Source organism: Pseudopodoces humilis, chromosome 6 (assembly GCF_049639895.1).
Source record: "Pseudopodoces humilis isolate 2021_Gansu_Grassland_sample_001 chromosome 6, ASM4963989v1, whole genome shotgun sequence".
NCBI classification, from domain to species: domain Eukaryota; kingdom Metazoa; phylum Chordata; class Aves; order Passeriformes; family Paridae; genus Pseudopodoces; species Pseudopodoces humilis.
Window position 1 is genome coordinate 19,979,043 of NC_142205.1, and position 16,747 is coordinate 19,995,789.

General features: G+C 45.6%; 1 protein-coding gene across 2 annotated transcripts in view; it reads left to right on the forward strand.

Annotated features, from left to right (window-relative positions):
• Positions 1-3,141: 3,141 nt before the first annotated feature.
• Positions 3,142-16,747, forward strand: part of PCDH7 (protocadherin 7) — a 265,561-nt gene continuing 251,955 nt past the window's right edge. For both annotated transcript variants that reach the window (XM_088057037.1, XM_088057038.1), the window contains exon 1: positions 3,142-7,904. In XM_088057037.1, coding sequence (XP_087913163.1) covers positions 4,734-7,904 — 3,171 coding nt within the window. In that variant the 5' untranslated portion in view covers positions 3,142-4,733. The remainder of the gene's footprint in view (positions 7,905-16,747) is intronic.

Below are 16,747 nucleotides of genomic sequence, written 5' to 3' on the forward strand. Positions count from 1 at the left end.
CAGAGCACCGGGAGCCTGGGGGATACAGAGAGCCGGGGAAGCTCCCAGGCTGCTTTAGGCTTTCCCCACGTACAGCAGGCTGCGATTGTCAGCAAGACGGATTCCTTCCCACACGCAAGATGCCACTTCGGTGGCCTTATCAGATGTTCCCTTTAAGGACACAAGCTCCTATTTCCCCTCTATATATCACCAGCATCTCGGGCTATTTTATTTATTACAGACGATTACATTTGTGATCCCTCTTCCCACTTGATCTCCCCAGATCAGGAGGACAAATGCCGTGTCGTGTCTGAGCGCGTGTGGGCGTCTGTGTGCATCGGAGGGGGGGGAGCAGCCGGCAGCGGGGGGAGCTACACTGCGCAACAGATTTGCCCGGGAGGGACAAACCTCCCCCGCCTGAAACAGCTGGGCTTGCTCCTACCGACACCCGGGAGGCTGGGGGTGCACGGCTGAGGGACCGGGACTCTGCGGTGCCGGGGAGGCGGAGAGAGGGTGCGGGGTTAATTCTACTCTCTCCCCGCTCGAAGGGGTGGGATGCGAGGGGGGAGCGGGGGACGCAGGGCCAGCACAGCCCCGTCCTCCCCCCGGCAGCCGGGGCACGTGGATCGGGAACAGCGCGGCCATCCACCATGCAGCGCACGTCGGGCCCATTTCCCACGCCGGCCGCCTGCCCTGGGGGAGGAGGGGAGGAGGGGAGGGAGGAAGGGAGAATGATAGAAAAGGGGGGGCCGTTACCTCTGCTCCGAAAGAGGAACCAATCCACTGTGAAGGACGCAGCACTCCCGAGCAGGAAAGACATTGCACATTCAGAGAGAGATTGCATGTGAAGACACTGCAAAAAAGAAAGAAAGGAGGGGGGGGACTGGGGGCCGCAGACCGCGTGTGAAAGGCATAGTGTGTGTAAGAGAGGCCAGCGAGGGTAGGAAGGGAAGGGGGAGCAATTGCACATGGCAAGAGAAAGAAATCACTCATTCGCTTGAAAGAGGCACTCGCAAGCAGACCGTAGTAGGAACAACGGGGAAGGAGACGCAGGCGAGAGGCGAGCGTCCATGCCGTGCAACAGCCCGGAATCCGATTAAAGTTTATGGCGGGGAGGTTAAAAAAGCTCTCATCCCGCCCCTTCCCTGGCGAATACATTAAGTTTCCTGGCTGCGTTTAAAAACACAAAGGACGGGAACAGCGGGAGCTGCCGTTAGCAGTTGCATTTCCTGCGCAGGGAGCCAGTGAAATGCAGTATGCTGGTATTCCTACGAACTGGCATGTGTGGATCTTACACTGTGAGCAAAATTTCCTCCTCACGGAGCTCCAGAACAGCGAGGGGGAATTTTGATAAATTCAAGTTGCTCGGCAAATATAATAGGGATTTGGTACTAATCCTACTTAACCCGCTGCGAAGATGCTGCGCTCCCGAACCCCCCTCCTCCGTCCGGGACTGCGGCGGTGAGCACTGAGCCTGCGCCGAGCTGGGCTTTCTCGCTGATGCTGCAGATAGAAAGACGAGTGTCTCCAGCATCGGCGGGGGAGGGTTTTCGTGTTCTGGCGAGGCAGAGAGAGCGGCCGGGGCCGGTGCCAGGGCCGGAGGAGGCGCCGGAGGAGCAGCTCTGCAGCCCTCCGGAGAAGGGAGCAGTCCCTCCCTCCCTAGCGCCGACTCCATGCGGCGCGGCTCTGCCCCTCTGTGTCTCTGGACTCCTCAAGGAAAGAGGTGGAAACCTTCCCTCCCTCCTATAATCACTCACCGCCCCAAATGACAAAGACACGCTGTGACCGTTGCTTTGAACCACCTCAACATATCCGGCAGCTTTCCGCTCAAATATATCATCTCGATGAGAGAGACATTTCATTACATTCGTCTGCATGCTTTTTTTATTCAAAAGAGCCACATATAACGAGGAATGCACACACAAACACATACAGAACGCGCAACAACTTGTTTTCCCGCATGTGCTCACAGAGGGAGACGGAGCAGCTGGATTCCTGCCTTCCCCTGGCTGCGCGCACGCACGCACACACATGTACCCGCACACACACGTGCGCACACCCGCACACACACACACCCCAACACGCTCCTGCCCTCCCCGCTGGCTGCCCCAACCTAGCCTGCCCCCTGAGTCTCCCTCTTTTCCCTCCGGGCTCCGAGCAGAAAGGACAGGTAAGAAGCCAGGCAGCACCAAGGGTAGGGCGGGAGCACACAAAAGCCATAGGCGATTAAATGGCTCAAAGTCAAAAGGAGACACGAACTAGGGACGTCAGAATAAGCAAAGTTGAGCCGGAGAGCTTTACCATTAAAGTTTATTTCCCACTTACCCAGGTAGGTGACGCTACATTTTAGCAATCATTGAAGCAGCAAGTCTCTGTTCGGAAATAAATCTGTTACTTCTTACATGTGGTTATTCTACTAACCCTCTCGCTCCCATCCTGAACATCTCCGAGGATTTTTTTTTTTTTTTTCTCCTAGGATACCCACAAACATGCTGAAAAGACACATTCAAAACACGGTAATAGGAAGAGCACAATCACAAAGACCGAGAGGCTGAAACAGCACTGGGAAACAGGACGAAAGTCTGAGATCTCAGGCAGTCCCCCTTCCTCCCTAGAGTTTTATGCAGTTACAGTGACTGCAGCTATTTCACAAAAGCACGGACACAACAGGGGAAGGTGGGAATCTGGGAAACGAGTTTCCTTACCAGCTTGATTCCGCAAAAGGCAGAATAGAAGAAAAGAAAGGCGAACAAACATTTGCTCTAAAAATCGTTGCTCGATTCACGGTCTATAGCGGACGTGGGGAGGGAAAGGGTAGGAGAAAATCACTACAGATCACGGGTTTGAGAAAGCAAGAGAAGCAACACTCGGGCGTGAAATGAGGATCGGTTTTGAGGACTAAACTGGTGCTTTGTGATGAGCAGCTATCCCACTTGCAGCACTAGCAGCAGAGACAGAGGGTAAGACTGAGCTTTCTGGAGTGCAGCGCTTGACTCGTCCTCCCTCCTCCTCCTCCTCCTCCCTCCCTCCCTCCCTCCCGCCCTCCCTCTCTCTCTCGCTCTCTCTCTCTCTCTGCTCTCCCTCTTTCTCTCTCTCCCTCTCTCTTTCTGTGTGTATGTAGCGCAGGCGGCTCTGCTGCTGCAGCGTCAGGGAAGAGCTACCGAGAGAGGCTTCAGCAGCTCCCTCCACTTTGGGCAAACTTGTCGGTTTACCGCTTCTTCTTTTTTTTCTTTTTTTTTTCCTTTTCTTTTTTTTTTTTTTTCCTTACGAGTGGGAAGCTTCTCAATTGCCATTCAACATTTTAAAGCACAAGCCGCTCTGCTGTGAAAGCGCCTGATCCACACTTCTCTGAAAGACACAGGAGGGAATACACAATTGCAGATTTCACCCACTGTGGCGGTGCAGATCACAGGAAACAACTGACCGATACAATTTTATTTGCAAATAGAACTCTGTACTATTATTTTTTTTTTTAATCGCGCCGCGGCTCTTTTCCCCTCCCCTTTGCCATTCCGCTTTATATGGATGTAATTCAGAATCTGTGTTAATTCACATGGGGGATCCAGTTACATCTTGTTCCGCTCCGGGTATAATTACGAGAGACCAATAACCGCCTTTGGACACATAGTTTTGTTGCTAACCTTTGAACTGAAAGGATCAAGTTCAGATCTGGTTACCTGCATTGGGACGGGAAGGAAGAGGAGAGAGAGAGAGAGACTGCAATCTCATTTGTGAATCGCTTTCAGTGCTGCAGATCCAGATTGCTATAACACATGCAGTGCAAATGCAGGTAAGGCACACACACAAACTGCGGATGCAAAAACAAACTTGGAACTGTTGTGTGTCTATGTTCTTATCTTCAGCCTTGCAAATTCTGGGCAAACGGCTTATGCAGTTTCTGTATCGTTGCTTTGTGACTAATGACCTTGCGCAGAGTTGTTAAAAAAAAAATCCGCTCCGGAGAAAGAGCTGAACATTTTAGGCGATCTCTGAAGATGGATTTGGGTGCTTTTCTGCCAACGAAAGGGGATATTCTGTGGACTGCACTGTAATACTCGGGGTTCTTCTCCTATCAGCTGTGCAGCTACCGACATTATTGGGATTTTTTTTATTTTTTTACTTTTTTTTTTTTTTTTTCAGAACTGCCCATTGCTAAGAGGATTTGGTATTTTCCCGGACCCAAGCCCTTTGAATAAAGCGAATCACATTTTTTTTTTTTTTTTTTCCCTGTGTGTGCAGAGAGGGGGAAGAATAAAGCTAATGCCTTGGTCGTAAACGGCTGAGCGAGAGGGAGAGAGAGAGCGAGAGAGAGAGAGAGAAAAGAGAGAGTGTGTGAATTGTAGTTAACTCTAGTGTTGAAGACGACGACCTGGGGGGCTTCGAAACGTACAGTACAGCTCCTGCTTTTATTGCAAACCTTGCAAAGTGATTACAGTAAAATCAGAGAGGAGGAGGAGGAGGGGGAGGAGGAGGAAAATCCCATGCTATCTCCTGAGATGAATCTTGAAAAAGCAAAATACACTGTCCCGTGAACTGTAAGTATATCGCAACTGGAAGGCAGGGAGAGCAGCAGAGGAGCCAGCAGCAGGATTTTGACCACCAACTGCACCAGTCATGAGACAATAAGTTTCCAGAAATAGAAGGATTTTATAATCGATCACCTGGACTCTCAGCCGCTCTCTTAGCTTATCGGGGGAGTTTACTGGGGGGCAGGTGGGAGTGAGAGGAGGGCGGGGGGTTTCGGTACGAGGAAGATGAGGAAGATGAGGACCCTCCTTCGCTTTGTGCATTGCTGCTGCTGCTGCTTCTTGCTCCTCCTGCCTCCGCCGCTCTGGGTCAGCCTGGCAGCCGCTAAGCAGCTCCTGAAGTACCGGTTGGCAGAGGAGGGACCCGCCGACATCCGCATCGGCAACGTGGCTTCCGACCTGGGGATCGTAACGGGCTCCGGAGAGGTGACATTCAGCCTGGAGTCGGGCTCCGACTATCTCAAGATCGATAACATGACCGGGGAGCTGAGCACCACAGAGCGGCGCATCGACCGCGAAAAGCTGCCGCAGTGCCAGATGATCTTCGACGAGAACGAGTGCTTCTTGGACTTCGAGGTGTCGGTCATCGGCCCCTCGCAGAGCTGGGTGGACCTCTTCGAGGGCCGGGTCATCATCCTGGACATCAACGACAACACCCCCACCTTCCCTTCCCCCGTCCTCACGCTCACCGTGGAGGAGAACCGGCCCGTGGGGACCCTCTACCTCCTGCCCACCGCCACCGACAGGGACTTCGGCCGCAACGGCATCGAGCGCTACGAGCTGCTGCAGGAGCCCGGCGGGGACGGCGGCCGGCGAGGCGGCGGGGGCGGCTCGGCCGCGGCGGCCCCCGAGAGCGCCCCCTACCCCGGCGGCAGCAAGCGGCGGCAGGAGGCGGAGGCGGCGGCCCGAAGCAGCGTCTTCGAGCTGCAGGTGGCCGACACCCTGGACGGGGAGAAGCAGCCGCAGCTGATCGTCAAGGGGGCGCTGGACCGAGAGCAGCGGGACTCCTACGAACTCAGCCTCCGAGTGCGGGATGGCGGCGACCCGGCACGGTCCTCGCAGGCCATCCTGAGGGTGCTGATCACCGACGTGAACGACAACAGCCCCCGCTTTGAGAAGAGCGTCTATGAGGCTGACCTGGCGGAGAACAGCAGCCCTGGGACCCCGATCCTGCAGCTGCGAGCCACCGACCTGGACGTGGGAGTGAATGGGCAGATCGAGTACGTCTTCGGGGCAGCCACTGAGTCCGTCAGGCGCCTACTGCGGCTGGACGAGACCTCGGGCTGGCTCAGCGTCTTGCACCGCATCGACCGGGAGGAGGTGAACCAGCTTCGCTTCACTGTCATGGCCCGAGACCGGGGCCAGCCCCCCAAGACAGACAAGGCCACTGTAGTGCTGAACATCCGGGATGAAAATGACAACGTGCCCACCATCGACATCCGGAAAATCGGGCGCATCCCGCTCCGGGACGGGGTGGCAAGCGTGGCCGAGGATGTGCTGGTGGACACCCCCATTGCCTTGGTGCAGGTGTCAGACCGGGACCAAGGTGAAAATGGTGTGGTGACCTGCACCGTGGTGGGCGATGTGCCCTTCCAGCTCAAACCAGCCAGTGAGGGTGAAGGGGAGCCACAGAATAAGCGCAAGTATTTCCTCCACACTTCGGCCCCTCTGGATTATGAAGCTGTCCGTGACTACAATGTGGTGATTGTGGCTGTGGACTCAGGCAGCCCCAGCTTGTCCAGCAACAACTCCCTGCTGGTGCGGGTTGGGGACACTAATGATAACCCTCCCATGTTCAGCCAGGCTGTGCTGGAGGTCTCCTTTCCAGAGAACAACTTGCCTGGTGAGAGGGTGGCCACAGTGGTTGCCACAGATGCAGACAGTGGCAAGAATGCTGAGATCACCTATTCCTTGGAGGCTTCGCCCCTCTCCTCAGAGGCACCGGGCAGCATCTTCAGTATTGACCCTGACTCTGGGGATGTGTCGGTGCAGGCAGTGCTGGACCGCGAGCAACGTGACACCTACGAATTTCAGGTGACAGCTCGGGACAAGGGGGTGCCATCACTGCAGGGCTCCACCACAGTGGTGGTGCGAGTGTCGGACCGCAATGACAATGAACCGCGCTTCATGCAGGATGTGTTCACCTTCTATGTGAAAGAAAACCTGCAGCCCAACAGCCCCGTGGGCATGGTGACTGTGATGGACTTTGACAAGGGCCGCAATGCTGAGCTCAGCCTCTCCATCCAGCCCGGAGATCACGACCAGGCAGCTGGCATCTTTTCCATTGAGAATGACACCGGAACCATTTTCTCCACTGTCTCTTTTGACCGTGAGCAGCAGACCAGCTACACCTTTAAGGTGAAGGCAGTGGATGGGGGTGAGCCACCACGCTCTGCCACAGCCACCGTGTCTCTCTTTGTGATGGATGAGAATGACAATGCACCCACTGTCACCTTCCCCAGCAACAGCTCCTACACTGTGCTGCCACCCTCCAGCAACATGCGCACCGTGGTGGCCACAGTAGTCGCCACCGATGCTGACACCGGTCTCAATGCTGACCTCAACTACAGCATTGTTGGGGGTAACCCCTTCAAACTCTTTGAAATAGACCCGGCCAGTGGTGTGGTGTCACTGGTGGGCAAGTTGGCCCCCAAGCACTACGGCCTGCACCGCCTGGTTGTGCAAGTGAATGACAGTGGGCAGCCACCCCAGTCCACCACTGCTCTGCTCCACGTCTTTGTCAATGAGAGCCTGTCCAACGCTACTGTGGTGGAGAGCCAGGTGGCCCGTAGCCTTCACACCCCACTGGCCCAGGACATTGCTGGTGATCCCAGCTATGAGTTGAGCAAGCAGAGGCTTAGCATAGTCATTGGTGTGGTGGCTGGCATCATGACAGTCATCCTTCTTATCCTGGTGGTGGTCATGGCCCGCTACTGCCGATCCAAGGGCAAGCATGGCTATGAGGCCGGCAAGAAGGACCACGAGGATTTCTTCACACCTCAGCAGCACGACAAGGCCAAGAAGCCCAAGAAGGACAAGAAAGGCAAGAAGGGCAAGCAGCCCCTCTATAGCAGCATTGTTACCGTAGAGGCTTCCAAGCCCAACGGGCAGCGCTATGACAGCGTCAACGAGAAGCTCTCGGACAGCCCCGGCATGGGCCGATATCGCTCGGTCAATGGTGGCCCGGGCAGCCCCGACCTGGCCAGGCACTACAAGTCGAGCTCACCGCTGCCCACCGTCCAGCTGCACCCACAGTCCCCCACCGCTGGCAAAAAGCACCAGGCTGTGCAGGACCTGCCCCCAGCCAACACCTTCGTGGGCGCTGGCGACAACATCTCCATCGGCTCGGACCATTGCTCCGAGTACAGCTGCCAGGCCAGCAGCAAGTACAGCAAGCAGGTAAGAGCGCTGCACACCTCGGGCCCAACACGCACACACACGCACACAGAGCGGGTGAGGGAGCCGGGATGCCCGTCCCCCCGCCTCCCACACTGGCACAGGCACACACCCCGTCAGCTTCAGTGACCCGTTCAGTCTGGTGCCCCCGCCCCCTTCCTCCAGGCAGTCAGTCAGGTGCACAGACCAACAAGCAGCTGAAAAGGACAGTCAGACATCTTTATTGCTATTACTATAATTTTTTATCATTCCCTCCTCTTATCAGATCCGGCAGCCAAGCAGCCGGACGGCGCTGCCCCGCCGCAGGAGCAGCGGCAGGTGGCCGCGGTGGCCGGGGGTTCTGTGGCCAGTCCCGACGGCGAACTGCACGGCAGCCTGAGATGCCTTTATCAGCCGCGCTCACGGAGGCCAAACCCGGCGGTTTTGGAGGGGTCTAGGTCTCAGAACCCCCCCACCAGGCGGAGCCGCCATCCCCCTCCCTCCCCCCGGCCCCGCCTCCATCAGCCCGGCCCGCAGCTTCCCCCGCCGCGATGCTTCCCCAGCCTTAGGGACGTGTCAGCTCCGGCTGAGCAGGAAAGTTTCTCCCCGGTAGCCAGTTGTTTCGGGGAAAGGGGGGTTGCTGCCTGCCTGGCGCTTCCTAAAGCTGTGGGTGAGAGTGGATTTGCAGCCGCCGCGGTGAAGCGTTAATGGCTGTAATTACCGTGTCTTTCATTAGCACCAAAATGCTTAAATAATCTGCGCAGCCTATCCGCGCTCTAATTTACACCACAGAGATTTGCACTCATTGCAGCAGTTGCTCTGAATACACATAAGAGTTAGTGAGTTTTGAATCACATCTCAGTATGTTATGATTTCATTGGTTTTGGGTTTTATTTGGTTTTGTGGTGTGGTTTTTTTTTTGTTTGTTTGTTTGTTTGTTTTTTATGCCCCTCTTGCCTATCTCATGAAATTTCATTCACGCTGAGAGGCCCTAATTTGCTCGCCCAGCTGCCGCATAGTTGTGTTTGTAGTGTGACTGCCGTGAGTCCTCTCGGAGCCAAATGTGCCTTCAGGGGTGCCACGAGTGACTGGCTCTGGTCTCGACTGTGTTGGTGGAGCTTGGTTCAGTGAAGCTCCAATAGCCTAAAACTGGTGATGGTAGGGACAGTCTTTACAGTCCTTGAAATAAGATAGGGATAGTACAGAGGGGAATTCAGCTTCTAATTGAAGGCTTCAGTTTATTTTACAAGACACAAATATACCCTGAACAGAGGTCCCTCTTTTTTTGGTGGAATACTTTTTGGGTGATAGTACGTGTAGGTTAATATCCTGAAAGTTTTCTCAACTACAATTCGTGTTGCACAAGAAGCTAGAGGCAAATGAATGCTGATTCATGCAACTACACACCTAAATCTGGAACAGAAAAATTCTGACTAGTTTGACAAAAACGTTTTCCACTTATTAACAAGCAAATATGCTACATGATGACATTTTTTTTATACTTTGAAGTGTTTGCTAGTTTACTAAAATTGAAGTTTTACAAGTGTTGCCTGCTCAGAAATACTTAAAATATAGTAGCATAAAACAAATTGTATGAGCCAGCCCTTCCAGTCTTTCAGGTCACCAAAATAGTGTGATTGTACTATCCACCAGTGCTTTTGTGTATGTGGTTTTGCAAGTGATACAGACTTATAGAACATTTGACACAGTAGTTTCTGTGTGATACATTTCATTAATGCTCTCCCAGAGAGCACATCACAATTTCAGTTTGAGAATAGTCTGTATAAAGTACAAATTACTAAATTCTTTATCTTTCATCTCCTAAGGCTTGCTAAGCACAGAGTAGATTATGCCATTTTAGCAAGCACTGGAATAAAAGTAGCAGTGGAATGTATGCTAATGAGATACCACTTCTTTCTTAATGCTGCAATTCATCTAAACATATGGATTATAATCTGTTAAAGTGTAATTTAATTTCAGTGTAAAAGAATGATTTGCATTCTAAGTGTAGGAATGGTAAAAGAATACACATTACAAATTACTGTTTTGCTTGACAAAAACCCCCAAACTTATTTAAGGTTATAATACAGAATTACCTAATATTATCTAAGTTTTTTTTTTTTTTTTTTTTTTTATATAAATATATGAGAAAATATAGGAAATTGCTTTATTGCACTTTTGCAATGAAGTGCACCTTGAATTGCTCCATTACTTGCTTGCTGCAAACCAGTTTTTCAGTGTTGATAGTTCTCTTGTTAAATATTTAGCCTGTTATGAATGTTCACTTATTCAAGTAGTTTATAGCCAGTATTCTGATGCCTTATCTATTCATTTTTAAATATGTAGACAGTATTTTCGCAGTTGTAAAGCAGACATATAAATTGGAAATTGTCCAAGAAAACAGTAAAGGTAATGTTAAATAACAGACTTTATGGGAGAGTCTAGCAGTCACAAAAACCCTCTGTTACCACTTTCCTATGTGCTCTCACCAGCTTGTTGCTGAGTGACATTTGTATACTTTTGTTCATTTCATACAGTAGTGAGTATATTAAGACTTGCATAAACAATATGTACACTTTTCACATCTCAAACATTGACAGTGCAGTATTTCTCAGTTTAGCAGGCAAGACACCTGTAGCTTTTTAATACCCAAACCATGTGGAGCTCTTGTTCAGCACAATTGTTTAGAGAGAAATGTGAAGCGGATGCAGATAAAGGGTTCTGATGGGGTGTTTATCAGATTGTTTCATAGCTCTGCTGTACATGTGGAACAGAACCAGTAGCATTATGGTGGGGCTATGGTAGGCAGACCTGCTTGAAATATCTAAGACTGCCTTTATTTATTCATTGTCACTTCCTTTTGTTCTAAGGAGACATTAGACAGTGTATAAAATTTTAGAGCAAATAAGTGGATGCAGCAGAACATACCTGCTCTAAGTTACTGGAGATGAGAGTGATGCTGATTTCCCATTAGTGTAATTAGAACTGGTAACTGATACTTTCCTATATCCACAATACAGCAGTCAGGAAATAAAGTCTCTGCTTACATGAACGATTGGTGTACCCCAGGGAACACAAGTTGTTTTCATTCCAATGTTTTGATACTTCATTTTTAAGGTGATGAATTGAATCATGTGAGTTTCAAAATATGTCATACAGGACTGTACAGGAGAAAACTGCAAACAATTTGTAACTGTCCTCCTGACATGTCTTTCATATAAAGTTTAAAACAAAATTCTGTATTCAGTAGATTTCTGGCATTTCACAGTCACCGTTTTTTTAGGAGGACTTTAACATGTTTAACTCTTATCCTTGTCTTTCTTAGCATGGTATTACTCTGAAATATTCTTCTAGCCTCTCACACATTGTCTCCTTTTCAGTAAAGCAGTACAAATGTTTAAAACACTTCGTATTCCACAGGTCTTAATCACTTGCCAAAAGTTAAAGCTGTATAGAAGTGTTTAACTGAATGGGGATGAGTTTAAGTAAGTGTTTTTCTGGATCACGGATTTAAAATTTGCAACCTCCAAGTGCTGAACATTGCCTGTGAAGAGCCTGAATATTGGGATTTCCAGCAAAGACAGCCAAAGATAATAAAAGCTCAGTGCCTAAGGGGAATCACTTAACAGCTTGAAGAGCTACATGCTTAATCATAGATCTCATAATAAATTTTAATTGTAAATAATAGTTTATTTTATCATTTAGTTACAGATATGTATTTATAATATATGCTTCTCCACCTCTTTGTCTCACAGTGTAAAATAGTGGTACATAAGCAGTTTTATTTCAGTGAAACTGTTAATCACGAATCTGCCTGTTACCAACCACTCTTTGAAGAACAGGCCTTTTAAACACTCTTCACATGCTTATATTTCTTGGCCATCATCTTGGTTTCTTTTTTACTTGCTCTACTAAGCAATGATTATTGACTCTTTAAAACACTCCAGTTATGATGCTGAGGGCTTTTTTGCTTGTTATATTTTTAGGAGATATTGGTCACTATCAGTAGAACTAGTAGAAGCAGTAAACAAATTTCTGAGCAGAATTATTTCTGTACTTCAGATAATGGCTTCTTAGCCAACTCTGTAACTCTTTATGAAAAATCCCAATGCCTTTTCTCATTGAAAATGTACTGTTTCATGAAGAAAAATGTTTATCAAACCAGTGTGCAGACACTAATCAAAATTATATGCCTTTCCTGTAAAGTCTTACTTCCCTGAAAATGAAATACATAGAAACTAATTTCTGAAAAAAAAAAAAAAAAATCCTTTTTCAGTAGACAGTTAATTTGTTTCATAAAATTTCAAACATTAATCAGTCTGCTGAAATATTGCAGAAGCATTTTGACTAGTTGGTTATCATGTATGTCAATTGTATCTATAAACTAAATGGATCAATCTCCTCATAAATATGCACATATACCCAGCAGCCTCTACAGGACCCCAAATTGATCCATGAAGGAGGCAATCAGTTTAACCATACAGGAAGGCATCATGTTTCCTCCTGTTTATATACAGACACACACAGACGCAGAGAGGCTTATCTCAAAGACTGTTTTGTATATTCCCAAACATAAAAATAACAATGTCATGGTGGCACTAACTGCCATATCAAAAAAAAGAGAATATTGTTATTGTGTATAAACATTTACATTGGTGACTTCTTTCACACATTTAACTTTCCTACTGTTCACTGAAAAGTGCACAGAAGTATTTATGATTTTCTGTTCTCATTTTGCATGTGTTAAATATTTTACAATTAGTTTTAAAATTGACCCACATTTGACCTTTAGTACCAAATTATGATGAGAGAGGGGCTAATTAAACATGAAATGGATGTATCATTGATGCTTTAATTAACTTTATTTAAGAGAAACTGTTCCACTGATAAGTGCAGCTTTTATTTCTTTCCTCTCCAGTAAAATCATCTTGAACAGTGCTCAAATGACAAAGTTACCACTGAATCATTCTGCACTCCCAGGAGATGTGCAGAGCCAAAAGGGACAGGATCTGAGTAAAGGAGGATACATGCTCTGAATAAGTAAAGAACAGTACTATTATAGGAAAGGGGTAGCAAGAAACATGTTTAAAAGGATAGAATCTGATTTATCAACTCAGACAGCTCTCTGGTGTTGTACATAGCAAGCTTGGGTTATAACCATGGTTAGCAGCTTTACTATTGCTCAGAAACAGTCTTCTGTTTCTGAGTTTTTTCCTCTTTCTTTTTATTTTTCTTTTTATTTTTTTTCTTTTTCGTTTTGTTTGTTTGTTTGTTTGTTTGTTTTTGTTTAGCTGTCTGGTTTTCTTGTATTTGGGATAGTTGCTAGTTTAACCATCAGTACAGCTTTGTTTCATATCTGCAGCTTCAGACTCTTTTCCCTTTAAGTATTTTTTTTTCAAAAGTTTTAGAAGGTTTATGTACTTAGTAATGTGTTGGGCTACTCTGAGAGATAAAACTAATCAATTTGGTTTTGCATTAAAATATGAAAGAAAATCAACAGACCTCAGAAGTAGTTAGCAATATAAATCAACTAAATCTTTGACAAGCACCGTGAACTCTTCACAAGTCAAAATCTCAAAATATGATTATGCTGAAGTACCAGTTAGTCAAGTTCCTGAATTATGTCAGTGATACACACTGAAGTTGTCCAACTGTGTGGACATGTGCTTAGTATGAATCATTTGCTCAATCTTACGTGGCCATTTTCCCTGACAAGAGATTTAAAATTAAAATTAAGAACAACTTTTGAAGGTACTAAAAAACCAAGGAATTAGCTATATATATCACATACGAGCAGTGTGGAGGAACCACTTATTACTATTTTCTGTGAAAGGGGAATACGGAAAAGCTTGAGAGTAAATCTTGGAGTTTAGAAGTTCAAACTTCCCCATTTAAAACTGTAAGGTAGCTAAAAGTGATGTGATTTCTGTTTTCATTGTTTATGCCAGTAAAAAAAATCCTCTCATTTAGGCAAAAGGTTGTTTTAAAATCATTAGTTTGTAAAGTGATGCAGCATAGCCCCAAAAGTTCAATTTCATTCAGAGTGGATCACAAGCAGCACAATTATAGGAAGCTGAAGAAAAGCATTATCTTTGTATTCCAAAACCTAATTTACTTTATTAACTACTGACAAGAGTATATTTTTTAAAGGCAAACATATTTCTGTCAGATGAGATTTTGCTACAGATTTAATGTTCTAATGTCTGAGTTTGTAACTGAATGAGAGGAATGTGTGCTTACAAATATCATTCTTGCAGTATTAGGAAGCAATAAAATTGGTATTTATCAATCTGTTCAATAAAAGGTCTTTTATTATCTACAGATAATTATCGATAATGTAAAGTTAGTTTTTAAGGCTAACAGGTACAGAAGGTAGGTACTAACTGAGGCTAAAAATTGCTCATAGATAGAACCATAATGAAGAAATACTGATTCCACCTGCCAAAAATTCAGAGAAAATATTATCTTTCAGTCACATCTGAACAAATTCCTTTATGGTACCACCTTGTAAGTAAAAAAAAATTGCCACTTGACAGCATAAAAATTCCTGAATTACATGGTCATGTGATGATTATGAAGAATCTACCATAAACTCCATGAAAATTATATTCTTGACTGGTGGTGTGGCCAGGAAATTTATTGTGTGTTATGTGTCAAATGTTTTATCTTCTGTAGTACTTCTGAAAGAGAAAGGGAGGGGCTGCTGTAATTTATTCTGTTTATCCATGTAAAAATGTCAAGGTCTCTTCAGCCCTGGAGCAGTGTAAAATATGAGAAGTAGCCCCTACTCACTTTGGATACCAAATCTTTAGAGGCAGAATTAGTTTAACACAGAGATTTTTCCTTGGATAAAAAAAGAAATAAAACCCTTCATCAGGACAATGCTTTTAAAAGGGATGCAATTTAGGGTAGAATTATGTTTCTGACTTCAGTGTTGTGCTGGAAAATGAGCTAAAGAAAGTTATGGAGACTATCATGACATTCTGGTTATGATTCAGCTATCTAAGGGTGTGCATCCTAAAGTCAGTTTAGGTACCTGAAAGTTCCTGCGCCATCTGTACAGAGCTGCACACATAGGGTGTGTGGCACAAGACCTGGGTGTCTTCTGTGACACTCTTGTAGCTGCAGCTCAAGGCCAAATAAAAAAAGCAATCACTGAATCCTTTGGTTTACTTAAAGGAACAATACTTAAAATAAAATTAAGCAGTCTGTGCATGTAGTGCACTTTGGCAGGGCTGAAAATTATTTTTCCTGTGAGAACTTCATCACAATCTTCAAATGTGTGTGCCATACACATGCCAATTAATAGAACAGAATCTGCATGTGCAGATATCTGATCAGATATAAGCAATTAACTAAATTTCCATTCATCGTCAGACCTCTCAGGTTGGCGTTTATCTCTGGTGAAACTACAGGTAATTCCAGTAAAGTCAATAGAATTTAACTAGTATTAACTGCAGAAAATAGTATCAGGTGTTGTAATATTCAGAAAATGCTTCATATTAAAATAAAATATAGATAGAGAACACCAATTTATCAGTTTGGATATTAATCCCCTGCATTTAAGTTATCAGCATATAATAATACATCAGTATATATATCAGTATATAATTTGTAAAATAACAGTGTAGGTTTTCATCATGTTTTACATCCAAATGTAAAATTATCTTTCTAAAAGGGTCTGGAAATGATGTGGCTTTAATGACACTTCAAAAAAGTAAGATTTTACTATCGAACACATTCTTGCTCAAACTAATGGTACAGCAGTACTACATATGTCAAGCTACTTTTGTTGGTCCCCAGTAGGTCATGGTGTTTGTTCATGGACCTGTGCGTTACCCCTCATAGGCATATTTACAAGTAAGGCTTGGCCTTAAAGTTCTTATCAATTTCATAATGCAAAACTTTGCTTCAGATGAAATCTGGCCATTTGCTTAGGAAAATCTGCTTAGTTTATTGTAGGTCCTACTTAAAACACTAGATTTCACAAGACAAAATACTTCTGTAATTTGCAGTCTTTCCAAAGGTGAAAGACAAAAATGGAAATACAGATAATAAAACCAACAGAAAACTAAAGCATTAGCTCATCTGCTCCTAATATTTTCAGAGTGATATTTTAAGCCCCTATTATACACCTTTGCTATTCACAACTTGTATGGTTTTGCTGGTTTCAACAGACATCTGATCTCATCATGTCACACCTGCTCTAAGTGAAGTTACATTGTCATAAAATTTGAGTAATGAAATAGTTAATCAGTTTCCTTATCTCCATCCATGTATTCCAAATTGGTTATAATGACATAACGTGTGCCTCGTGTGATAGTGAGAGAGGATATCCATCATTCTGCTGGATTAGAAAAGTGCTATTTTCAGTGAGCATGTAATTATATTCCAATTGCAAAACAAGTTTACAGAAGAGCAGTCATTGATTTACTTGAGAGAGAAATATTTGTTGAATTTTCAAGTATCAGTGTTGCGAGTTCTTATATGGAGGGAATAATTGAACTGGAAACTAGAAATATCTACTTAACAGGGCACTACATGCTCAGCCTCTGAACCTCAGCCCAGATCTTGGGTAAGATCTGTCACACTTTAATAAATTTAGAAAATTCACTCAGATGGCTCCTCTGACTATATACTGAATGTTTTACTTTTCTTCCTGCAGCTTAAGGCCCTGAATTTTAATTTTATTCAGAAAATAATTCCATCTTATTTTAATGGATTTTTTTCTGAATATGAGTAAAATTCAGCTATTTCTAGAGCAGGTAATGATTCTGATGAGTAAAAGTGACAGCAGGATGAAGCAGAGGGCAGTACCTGTTTTCACAGAGTCTTTAAAATATGAGTGTTTTTCCAAGGAATTGAAA